Here is a 12,518-nt window from a genome sequence, read left to right as displayed (position 1 = left end):
GCTAGCTGCCAGCTCCCCTGCTTTGGAGTTTGTTCCCTGTTATCTTGTCTCCAAAACAAGCTTCAGGGGTGCCTCAAAGGACAGTTTGTCTTAGTCTCTGCTTTCCTGTGGCAGATGGGCCAGACACCATCTCTGGTTAGATACACTGGGAGAGCTCTGCTTCTGTTGTATTTTCAGACTTCGGTGCCTAGCATACGGCCTGGTACTCATGTACCATAACTTGAATACATCCATGGTTCACAGGGAATGACCTTGGAGGGGAAATCCAAGAGGGGCTGAAATGGGAACCCATGGGCCGAAAGGGTTCTGGCATTTAGGCAGGTTCCTTGCTCCATCTGTCCCCCAGTAGAAGACTCCACCCCTTTCACAGCCTCGGGCTTCTGGTTGTGCAGTAGTCAATTCTTGCTTTGGACAGGGTTGTTGGGACCGCCAAATGGAATGTGAGATGATCTAGTGCTTTTCCCATAGATGGGAACTATTTCAGGCTAAGGGTTCATACTGGGATTGGGGGGGGCACAGGTTGGGGCTAGTGAGATCAGTGCGAGACCAGTGGTTAGCCCTGTTTTCAGCACCCCAGATACCCAGGCACATACCCTCCACCACGCACACACAGGATAAATGGGCTGTTATCTCATTTGATCTTTGCAAAAAAACATCATGTTGGTTCTGTGATTACAACCCTATTTCGGAGATAAAGGCAGTGAGGCATAGGGAAACTTTGCAGCCCAAGGAATACCATCTGTGCAGTCCTTGGGTGGCAAGACAGTAACTCTTCAGTAACTATGACTGTCTGGTACTCATTGCTCTTAATCGTTAAATTTGGTATCATCCATATTGCCATTAATGAGCACAGTCCATTAACAAGGATGGAAAGCAGCTGTGTCTTTAGGTTGTCAGCCGCAGTCTTCCCACCTTACCTCACAATGCTGTCCGGGCAGGCCTTTCACAGCCATTTGGAGTTCTCTTCCCAATGGTCCTGCCATGGCCCCAGCACTCACATGGTCTGCCCTACCCCTGGCCACGTGCACACCCCACCCCTCTCTCTGGCTGGCTTCAGGGCTGAAGGGAGCAGTCGTGTCTGCTCGCTTCTTGAAGAGGTCACTTCTTTCAAGGCCCATTTCCTTTTTGTCAGAGACAATTTTTTTTTTCTGGATCCCAGGGTGGAGCCAGGCTGCTTTAAGGCATTTCCTGCCCAGGAGTTTATATTTGGCTTCAGCAAAAGGAAAGGGAAATAGGCAAGGGGAGTAGGATGAGGAGGTGGTGGCCTGGGGTCAAAATAAGCCAGCACTGAGACTTTGTGGGCCCAGAGAGGGAAGGAAGAGGGAATGAGCGCTCGCGAATGTTTCAGGTGAACCTTATTGCCCGTCCTTAAGCTAAGTTGAAGAACTAATAGCTCCCCTGGGGTAGAATGCCTCCACCCTTAGGCAGAGCTCATTTTCTGGTCTCCTATCTGGATGTTCCCGAGTCATTGCTTTTGGCCCCAGGGCATGGCATTCTGCCAAGCAGTGCCGCCTTATAGTACAGCGCTCACTGTAAGCTTCAGGTAGATAGATGCTCTGCTCTGGTTCCTACAGAAGCTAGAGCCAGAAGCAGGGACACTGTTAAGTTGGGAAGCAGAGCTTCCTGTCTGGGCGTTGCCAGAACATTCAGTATCCCTCATCACACAGCCTTGGGAGCACCCAGACAAATAGAAGCCAGTGAAATGGGGCTACCAGTCAAATGGGGAAGGCAGCTTCACAGGCTGATGGATGTAGACAGTCAGGGAGGCCTCGGGCAGAGGGATGCTCACTCTAGTCTGAAACTTGGGTGTCTTTTTAGAGTAGGCCAGTTTCTGCCCTAGGTTCTGTGCAGTGAGGAGCCGATTAGGTTGCAGAGTAGGAGAGTGACTAGGTCAGGATTGGAATCTTTGGGAGGAGAAGCTAGTAGGGTAACATGTTGACAGGAGAAATTGGAAACTAGAGACAGAGAGAGCTGAGGTACACTAGGCATGAGACTCTATCTAGAACATAGCTGTGTATGGGAAGCCTGACCATTTAGTGGGTGTGCTTGTCAGAAGCTGATGACTCAGTCAGGAGGAAACAGGAGGACAAGGTGTTGGATGGCTTTTGAGGCAAGAACATCAGCAGAGCTCTTCCCTCCCATTCCCCTTTTGGGGTGCCTAAGACCAAACACATCTTCCTCCACAATCTAGGCCAGCTCCTCCACTGAACCACCCAGCGCCATTGCCACTCAAGAGGTTGGGGGATAGCAACCAGAAGATGAGAAACTAGGTTCAGAGAGAGGTAGGGGCTCCCCTAATATTACACACAAGTTGGTAAGGGAGCTAAAACTGTCAAGTGGTTTGCCTGCGCTTCAGGCCAAAGGTTTGGGCCCATACGGCAGAGGAGAGCAGTTCCTGCGGCTCTAGCATTCTGCCTTAGACTAGTTTGGTTGGCATCTCTTGCCTCTAGGCTGGAGACTGGAATGGGTGAAATAGCACATAGCTTATTAAAACAAACATCTTTCCTTGTTGTGGTGACCTTGTCAGAGCACCTGGGACTAAGTTGGGGACAGGAGCCCCTGGGGGCAAGAAAGCTAATAGAGCAACTGCAGCAGAGCAGGTGGCAGCTTTGACCTTCACTGTCCCGGGGAAACCCTGGGTTGGGTAGGAATGTCAACTGACTGCTTTGGCCCCGCTGTGTCAATTGCTAGCCTAGGAGACCACAGGCCTGGCTGCCTCTGGACCCAGATTCTCAAATAGCCCTAGTGAGCCAGGATTGACTTAACCTCATAGCTCATGCAAGTCTTCTTATTTAGAGCTGCTTACAGGGCTCAAACCAGTACCTTGGGGAGTGGGAGAGGAGCCAGAGCACTGTGCTTGGGGGGCTTGTACGATTTCCATATATATAGAACTCCATACCAGGGCTGCCACCTTGCTGGCTGACCCATAAAGTCAAGGGATCGCCACTGACAGAGGTAGCTATGCTTCACCTCACCACGACATTGGTAGGGCTACCTGAGGTGTCTTGGCAAGACTGAAATTGACCCTTCAGCCACCTTCTCCCTCACATCTAGTTGGGATGATCAAAGACAGCTTCAGAAATCGTCAACTGGGAAGGAAATTTGCCCCGATGGGAGTCCTTTTGGTGAAGACTCTTGAGGTTCACCCTGTGAGCAGGTGCAGACATGAAGGGTCTGAGGGGCGGTACTTTAGCAGCTCTGCACATACACACTAGCTAGCCCCAAACTTTAGTGGCTTGGGACCTTGCTACCACCCTCTGCCATATAGCCCTCCTAAGCTGTTTGCTTTGTCGGTCCTTCATTTGTGACAGGAAGACTCCAAAAGTATTGCTCACATGGCCCGAGGAGCTTGGCATCCAGCTGCAGTTCCGGCAGAGACTCGGGCTGGCATCTGAACAGGTGCAGCAGGGCCCCAATCCTGCCCTACGACCTAGCAAGCAGAAGGCCAGCCAGTGTCTAGTACTGCCAAAGTAGGCCGGCTGAAATACAGCGGCCCTTGCCGTGGTGCCCCTCCAGTGAGGTTTGGAATGTGGGATGGGAGCTATTTTTGTCTTGTCTCCCTTCCTCCCTGCTTCTCCTTCCCCTGCCAGAACTGAGTTAGAGTGGCCATTCCAGCTAAGAGCCGCAGTGGTAGAGAGTGGCTGTGGATGTGCAGGCCTTCCACTTGGCAGGGATTAATCCACCTTCTTCCACCTCATGGTCAAGAAGGGAAGTCTCAGTGGCCCCAGAATACCAGATAGTTCCGTGAAGACCTTTTTCTCTCTATCCCAAAGAGGTAGGAAAGCCAGCTAGTCACCTGTCACAGCATCTCTTGGCCGCACCTCTACGAGTCACATTCCTGTGCTAAGCTCAAAGGCTAGGTGGGTAAAGTGTGCCCATAAGAAGGACACAGAAGGAACAATTGGGACCAGTGCCAAGGATGGTCACTTCTGTGCCACAAGGTCCCCTCTCAAGGCCATTCTGTCTTAAAAATGCTCCTCTCCAGGGGTGGCGAGTGAAAACAGGAAATGCACCTTGGATCAGCCAAGAGAAATGAACTAAGAAATTTTGAGACAGGGCTTAGCATCTCCTAGCTCCAGTACAGGACCTGTAGTGATATGCAGCTCCGTGGCCTGCCACCCAGGGCTTCACAGAGCCTACCCTGGGAACTTACATTGTTCCATAGACAGCGGTATCACAATACCCTTGGAATACTAGCTTTTCCTCCTGTTCCCACTAAAAGTGGAAGAGACCAGCCTTGATACTAGACCCTGCTTGTGAGGCATTCGACCTATGACAGGGGTCATGAGACGCCTTATCAAACAGGAAGCTAGTAAGTAAGGTAAAAAAGGCTACTATGGCTTCTGAAAGACAGGAACAGTCAACTAACGATTTGATTAAGTGACCTTCACGAACAGCCACAGACTCCTTTCCCTCTCCCCACCATAGGCACTCCTATTAGTGTTGGTCGTACTCTTGTTTGTACCCTCAAGGCCTGGAGCAAACTTCGACCAGTGGCTCGAACATGCCTACATGCCTGATTCCGGCCTCTGGAGAGCATCTTTCCAGGGCTCTCTGTGTGTGTGTCTATTTCTCTGTCCAAGACTGGTAGGGCAGGAGATTTTATCTTTCCCACACTCTAGAAACCACCTGCAGAGCTCCCAGAAGCAAAGAAACAAATAAAATGCAACTTTGTCCCAAGAGATTCAAATTTAAATAGTCAGGACACTAGCATTTTTCACATCTTCCCAGGAGCTAATGGGCACATAGAGTAGAAGGTGATGGTGAGATCTACCCAAGAGTCGTTACTACCCATGAGCAGTAACTAATAAGAGACAATTTCATGTCAGTCCTTGGGACACCTGTTTGTTCCCAGCCTCGGGCCTTTTATCTTACCTGGCGCCCAGGCCTGAGATGGGCTTTTTTGGTTGAGAAAGAGAAAAAAGAACCTGGAGCCTGAGCAGCTCCTTTGCAGATTACTGAGCATCTCAACAGAAGGACCTTAATTTATGGCAGATACACATGTGAAGAGGGGTACCATCCCTGGACTAAGGTTCATGCTGTTGGCTGAGTTAGGCCTTGCTTGCCTCTTGGAACATAGTTGCCTGGTACCTTATGTCTTCCTCCTAGTTCTCCTTTCTCATCTCCCTGGAACGAACACAGCATCTCCATGAGCCTTAAAGTCTCAGGAGGTTACAAAGTTCAAACAGCCTTAACCAAACTATCTCTGTGTAATGGCAACTTTCATTTGTCACATTTAAACCCAGCAAAGGAAGACTGTGGGTGTCTGGCTCAGCTGCAGAGAGCTTGCCTAGCCTGGACAAATGAGGCCCTGGATTCTATCTCCAGCGCAGAAACAAACAGGAAGAGGAGGGGAGGAAGGAGAGGAGGAGGAGGATCACCAAAGGTTTGATCACACCCGTGTGTTAACCAAGGAAGTTGGCAGCAGACTCTTTTTTTCCTTTTATTGAAAATAGATTCTTTTCTCATACAATATATCCTGATTACAGTTTTCCCTCCCTCTACTCCTCCCAGTTCCTCCCCCTCCCCTGCCCTCCCCTCTGGATCCACTCCCTTTCTGTCTCTCATCAGAAAAGAACAGGTTTCTCAGAAATAACAACCAAGCATGACAAAATAACATATAATAAAATGAAGCAAAACCTATCATATTGAAGTTGGACATGGCAACCCTACTGGAGGAAGAGTCAGAGACCCTCTCATTTTCACAGTTGGGAGTCCCATAAAAATACTAAGCTAATAGCTATAATATGTATGCAGAGGACCTACTGCGGACCCGTGGAGGCCCTGTGCTTGCTGCTTCAGTTTCTGGAAGCTCGTATGTGCCTCGCTTAGTCGAGTCAGAGGGCCTTGTTCTAACAAGAATTTTGATCCCCATTGTATAAATGTAGCAACCATAGTTTAGAGCGGGAAGCCAGGTGCCCACGATGATTTAAGCAGTAAACAGGGAACTGTCTTTTTTTTTTTAATTTAAGGTAGGCATCCTGTTGCTGACATTCTATGAACACTGGAAAATTTCACACACTCGGGGAAAAAAAGACCAATATCTGCCAAAGAGGTTAATGTCTAACAGCAACGACTAGATTGAGGGGGAAATTCTAATCAAGACAGTTCCAGACCTAGGCCAGCAACAGGATGCCTACTTTTCACCTTGATCCCTCCTCTGCATAAACATGCTCTGTGCTAAGAAGATCTATGCTCTGACTTGTATGCACGGAGGTGCATATATTATCACTGGCTTCAGAAGGCTTCCGCTATACTGCTTTGTGGTACCCTTTTGTGACACTCTGTAAAGGACACTTGTGGGTTGACCTATGAGCCCGATTCTTCTCTCGAGCTTCCCATTTTCCTGTGCCCTGACTCTGAAGCTTATATAAGTTAGGCACTTCCCCAGGGAGAGAATCTGAGCTTTCATATAGATGGAATCCAGTTTTGGCCAGCTGAATGCTGTTACTGACCTGTCCTGGCTTTGGCCAGAGCACCAGCTGCAGAATATAACAATTGAAGTGGCTGGCAGTCGTTCTCTGGAATCTGCACATCTGGACACAGAGGTTAGGGCCAGGGGCTACAGACATTCCTGCCTCACTCGCCTCAGCCTGCCCAGTGTCACTCTTCCTGTTGGGCACATAAGCCAGATCTCGGTCTGGGCTGTGCTGGTTCCAGCCTCAGGTGAGTTGACTTTCATGTAGGTGGGGGTGGGAGGTCACCCCTGGCCTAGTCTGACAGGCAGGGACATGTTAGATGGATGAAGCAAAGTACTTTAGTTCACCCCTTAATCACCAAGACATATGTCCCTGACTGCTCCATCTGAGAAGGAGCCTCGGGGCCTCCAGGCCTTGCTGAGATGGTGCATTGTCAGAAGTCAGTGTCCCTGACATCCTGCTCGCTAATAACCCATTACATTCTCTGGATTCCTGCTCTGGAGGGCTGCTGAGGAATTCAGTCCTGAGACCTACCTCAGACTCCTTTGCTCCTTTCTTTGTCTTGCAGCCCCTCCAAAGTCTCTGCTGCTTTACCTCACTTCCCTGGGCCATTTGGCTCCAATTCTGAGATTGATGGGACTCCTTCAGACACAGAAACTCAGGTTGGCCAGGCCACTTTCTCCAGTTTTCCCTTTATTTTGGACTTTCAAAACAAGATCGGGGGGGGGGGGTGGCACACAGGTATTGAGTGCTTGGCATAGTGTGCCAATGGCTTTTCTCTTTTATTTGGGACTTTCAAAACCAGATCTGGGAGGGAACAGTTATTGAGTGCTTGGCATAGTGTGCTGATGGCTTTTCTCTCCCCTCATGTTTTTCTTAATGCTCCTTTTAGTGGAGGCAATAGAGAGATGTGTAACTTGCTCATTGTCAGAGTTTGTGACTGGCAACATCAGGATTTGAACACAGGTCTGTGATTTCACTAAACAAGAAGGAGCAGAAAACAATTTGTCAGAACTGAGAACTGGTTCCTTGCTTGTCTGGAGTCTGAGGACTGGTAATGTAATATCATGGGAACATGGAATTAAATGATCAGGATTTTAGCTTCAGTCATGATATTTAATTGTGGGTTACACTGGATACTTACTGTCTTTATTTTGTGTGTGCTTGTACACTATAGCTTGAAATAATATTAATGCAGGGCTAGTGAGAAGCACACACACAGATAGGTAGATAGATAGATAGATAGATAGATAGATAGACAGACAGACAGATAAATGTGTTCCTGGCATGCAGAGAATTAGTGACCATACTAAACTTGCTACCCTTTAGAGGTCACTGTCTCTTGTCCTCACCTCTCTGGAAAGTCTGACCTTGTCCATTCTTCCGATATTTCTTTTCGTCCTAATGACAAGAAAACAATGCAGGGTGCTCAGATCCTAGAAGCGCCTTTTCTTGGGACTATGGTGAAAACAGAGGACAAGGAAGTGGTTGTGGTACCCAGCTTAGCTGTCCTAGCAGACAAACCATATGTTTCAACCGCTCCCTTACTTGGCGTGGGTAATCCCTTCATCTTTCCCCTTCCTTTGGTCCTGAACCACTGACCTGGGGAGGTGAATCTTTTACCAGACCTGCATCGCCCCCTGTCAGACAAGCTGAGGTACTGCTAGCAGAGTTCTACCCTCCCACCCACCCACCCCCACCCTGGGCAGTACCTTGGCAACGCCTGCATGGGGAAGAAGTAGCTGCTGCTGCTGCGTAGTCCCAGGACTCTGCTGCTAGTGACCAGGAGGGTCTCCTCTGTGTCTCAGATCTGGCTGTCCATTGCATCCAGCTCTGTCAGGTACTCCCAGAGCAGAAGAGAAAGCCTTTCTCTTCCAAGACTCTCCAAGACCCCACAGGCCAGCACTGTGAAAGCCTAAGGTTCGACACTAGAGTATTCCACAAGTAGGCTTGAGGCCATAAGGAGAGGCAGGAGTGTTCTGGGAAGTCCTCTGCGGAAGGAGGACTGGACATTAACGAGTATGTGGGGAGAGAAAGAACCGGGGCAGCTGCTGTCACAAGGGCTGGAAGGCCAGAGGAGAGTCAGCCCTAACGTGGACCAGGTCCCGCACCGCCACTCTGTCAGCTGTGAGACTGCAAGTCTCCTCTCCCATCCTGTCCACTTGCTTCCCCTCTTCTCCATGTCTCAAGCCCAGGCTGGTCTTGAATTCACAACCCGCCTACCTCTACCTCCTAACTTCTGGGATTATAGGTGTGTCTGTGCCTGGCTTGAGTCATTTCCTTTCCGAGTTTGTTAATATGGCGGCTGCAGTGAGAATAGTCGGACCTTCTTCACAGGTGATTATGGCTGAAATGAGATTTGCCTCTCAGCGGGTTGGGTGATGGTAGCCGTGCTAGCGAAAAAGGAATTAGAAAGTACTGTTGGACATCTCATATCTCCTAGCTGAACTAGGATGCTCTCCCCAGGGCCTGGAAGACTGGAAATTCTAGCAGCTGATGGTGGTGGTGTGTTTTGGGCTAGGACATAAATGGAGAGCGTGGGAGGGGTTTGCAACAGGCCAGGAATGAGGTTCAGGAAAGCTATGGTTGACACAGGAAGTGGAATCAAGGGAGCAGAGGGTGCGCTTTGGCCAGTTGCATTGTGTATTCCTTGCGGTTCCTGAACCATCAGAGCTAGGTATGCTTGCCTACAGGATGTGAGGCAGTATTCCCCCAGTATCATGCTATTCTTTTTTTTCCCTGGAGTTCACTTTGTATACCAGGCTGCCCACAAACTCACAGAGATCCGCCTGTGTCTGCCTCTCAAGTGCTGGAATTAACTCTGCTTGTTTCTTTTCCTCTGTTCTGTTTTAGAAGCAGAAGCCAAAAAAGCATGTGAATGGCTTCGGGCAACAGGATTCCCTCAGTATGCTCAGCTTTTTGAAGGTAAAGCTTAGTTGTTCTCCCTATCCTATTCCAAAACTCGCTTTCTCCTACAGCTCTTCATCTGCAAACTGGGTAGAATACATGCTCAGTGCAGCCACACAAAACCCCTGTGTCTCCCGATCCCCCCCCAGCTGTGCAGGGACTGCACTCCTGAAGCTCGGGACCCTTAGGGGAGTGCTCTCATCAGCTTCCAGCTCTGGTGCCACTTGTGTCTTAGCGGCTCACTGTGTGTACCCTGGTGACAATGGGAAGGAGGAATTGGGCACCCTTGTGGCTCATGTGGGACCCCACTTTGCCCACGGCAATAACCTCATTTCTGTTTTTCTTCATTTCTCTTCGTTTCCTGGGTTTTGTTCTTGACGCTTGCGTCCTCGTCCCCTGTTGTTCACATACCCCTGCTGCACCCTGGCTTCACCCCTACTTCATCCTGTCAGGCTCACCCATGACCTCCATGGCCACTTCCCGACCCTCATTTTACTCTTTTCTCTCCATAGTATTCGGCACTGGTAGCCACTCCCTTTTGTCTTCTGAAATACCTCCGCCTGCCTCTTCATCTCTGGCTGCTGCCCTCTGTTTGCTGACTCTGCTTCCTCTAACTGGCATCTAAATATTAGGGTATTCCAGGGCTCAGTCTAGACCCTTTGCTTTCTCTGTGTTTATTTTCTTGAAGATGCTCATTCATCTTTTCTGTGACAGCTCTGAATGGGTCTGTCCAGACCTCGTTTCAGAGCTTATGGTACATCTAATCAGCCACCAACTCAATGTCTTTATGCTGTGGGTCTAGCAGGTACCTCTGAGATCTGCCTAAAGCAACTCTGTCCACTCTGTTGCTCAGGTTCCATATAGCCAGGAGTTACCCTTGAATTCCCTTCTTCCCTGTGGCTAGATGTCCTGCTAGTCTTTTCTTCTTCCAAAGTGAATGCATTCCCTAACACCTCCACTCCCAGGCCTGCTGCGCTCCACCACTGCTCACCCGGAATAACGCACCAGGATCCTTCTTTGAACTCCATGCTTCGCTTTCAGTGCCCCAGGCCTGTTGACCACAGCCTGAGACCACGTGGCTCATGTGCTCTGATGAGGCAGAGACCAATCAATATTGCACCCTGCCTGACCACTGCTCTCCTTGATTGGCGACACCATTGGCTCCTGTCTACTCCCTGCTCCTTCCCTGGTCTCTCCCTCATCAGAACCTTGGTATTTGTGTTATTTCTGGCTGAAACTTGTTCTAGTTTCTCTGCTTAGCCAGCTTTTTCTCAGCCTTCAGGCATTCTGTCTCAGAAATCTCCCCCAGAAAGGCCTGGTCTGACTCCGTCTCATCAAGTAGCCATTCCTGCCCCAGCCTTTATTTGCTCTGTCACCCTGGATCAGGTTTGTTATGGCGTTTGTGTTATCTGTGGTTTGTGTATTGCTTGCTGCCTGTTACCTGTGTGAGTGTCAATTCCTTGAAGGTAGGGACCGCAATTTTGTGTTCTTCACTACTACCTTGCACAGTACCCAGCATGAACTGGCATCAGTATCAGTTGAATGAGCAGATGTGTGAATGGCTTGACCTTTCTCCCCTCTCTCCACGTTGTCTTCCTTTTTGCTTTCCTTTCCGAGTCCTGGGGAGATGGCTCCCACTGCTTTGGATAGACACTGTATAGCTACATGCTTTTCCCTCTGACCTTGTTCCCCCCTACACCCCATAATTTGCCTTGGACTCGCAGGAGATTGCCTGTCTGAAAGTCCAGAATTCAAATGAAAGAGAAGAGCTCAAGGTGGATGTTGGCAGTCATTGAAAAGCTCAGGCCTGTTGTCTGGGCCTGGACATACTTTACACGGTTCATTTCAGCTCAGACCTCCTAGACTTCTCTGGCTTTTCCCTTAATTACCAACTCTGACCTCCCTAGGTTCCCCCAGGCTCATTAGCCTTCTTTCCGTGTGACACAATACCTGAGTGTGGCAGTTTGAATGCAATTGGCTCCCAGAAGCTCACAGGGAGTGGCCCTATTAGGAGGTGTGACTTTGTTGGAGTAGGTATGGCCTTGTTGGAGGAAGTGAGTCACTGTGGAGGCAGGCTTTGAGGTCTTATATATGCTCAAGCTGTGTCCAGTATCTTAGTTCATTTCCTGTCGCCTGCAAGATATAGAATGTAGTAATAGGAACGGCGGGCCGTAGAACTCTCGTCTCCTTCTCCAGCACCATATCTGCCTGCATGCCTGCATGTCCACCATGATGCTAATGGACTAAACCTCTGAAACTGTAAGCCAGCCATTAAATGTTTTCCTATATAAGAGTTGCTTTGGTCACGGTGTCTCTTCACAGCAATAGAAACCCTAACTAAGGCACTGAGATAAGCAACTTAGAAAAAGGGGCAATTTATTTGGCCTTATGGTTTTCATCCATGGTTGCTTGGTTCTGTTGCTTTGGGCCTGTGGCCAGATAGAATGTCATGGTGGAAATGCAGAGTGGAGGAAAGCTTCATCCCTCATGGTGGGCTAAGAAGGGAGGGCTAGGAGGGATAGTGTGGATAGGAGGGAAATTCTAATACCCATTCAATGCTTTAGCTCCTTCCCCTGGGCCCTCCTTCCTAAAGGCTCCACCACATTCTGGGCACCTGCCCCTGGAGACTTAAGCCTTCAACCCATGCCTTAGACTGTTAGGCATGGGTCTCAAGTTCTGAGTGGTTCTCAACCTTTATAATGCCGTGACCCTTTAATACAGTTTCTCATGCTGTGATAACCGACCCCTAACCATAAAATTATTTCATTGCTACTTCCTAACTGTAACTATGATTCATAATGTAAATATCTGGTATGTGATCCCTGTGGGTCTAAGGTCTAAGGATTAGAGAAACCTTAAGAGCCAAACCTACCACCTCTGTTTTATTCCTAGCTTTCCCTTTTGCTTTGGCCCTTGCCTTCTTGCTTCCTTTCTTCCTCACCCCAACCCAGTGCAGTTGAAGGGTATCTGGGGTCATTTCTGATCCCCTGCCAGACTCATCTTTGCTTCTTTCCCCCACACAGAGGGTGTGTTCCCCCTGGATATTGGCTCTGTGAAGAAGGACTACAGTTTTCTGGACCAGGACTCTCTGGGGGCCCTGTGCAGGTAGGGGATTGAGGGCCAGGCCTAAGAAGCCTTGGTACCAGTTTTGTGCTTCCTCGTGGAAATGACAACCTCTTTGTACCTTCTATT

General features: G+C 49.2%; 1 protein-coding gene across 4 annotated transcripts in view; it reads left to right on the top strand.

Annotated features, from left to right (window-relative positions):
• Stard8 (StAR related lipid transfer domain containing 8) overlaps positions 1 to 12,518 on the top strand; it is a 77,195-nt gene that overhangs the window by 53,877 nt on the left and 10,800 nt on the right. For 3 of the 4 annotated variants that reach the window (XM_075957270.1, XM_075957271.1, XM_075957269.1), the window contains 2 exons: positions 9,273 to 9,344; positions 12,350 to 12,431. In XM_075957270.1, coding sequence (XP_075813385.1) covers positions 9,273 to 9,344; positions 12,350 to 12,431 — 154 coding nt within the window. The remainder of the gene's footprint in view (positions 1 to 9,272; positions 9,345 to 12,349; positions 12,432 to 12,518) is intronic. The other variant, XM_075957272.1, reaches the window with a different exon arrangement.

Source organism: Microtus pennsylvanicus, chromosome X (assembly GCF_037038515.1).
Source record: "Microtus pennsylvanicus isolate mMicPen1 chromosome X, mMicPen1.hap1, whole genome shotgun sequence".
Lineage (NCBI taxonomy): Eukaryota > Metazoa > Chordata > Mammalia > Rodentia > Cricetidae > Microtus > Microtus pennsylvanicus.
Note: the sequence above shows the minus strand (reverse complement) of the source record. Positions and strands in the feature narration are given on the sequence as shown.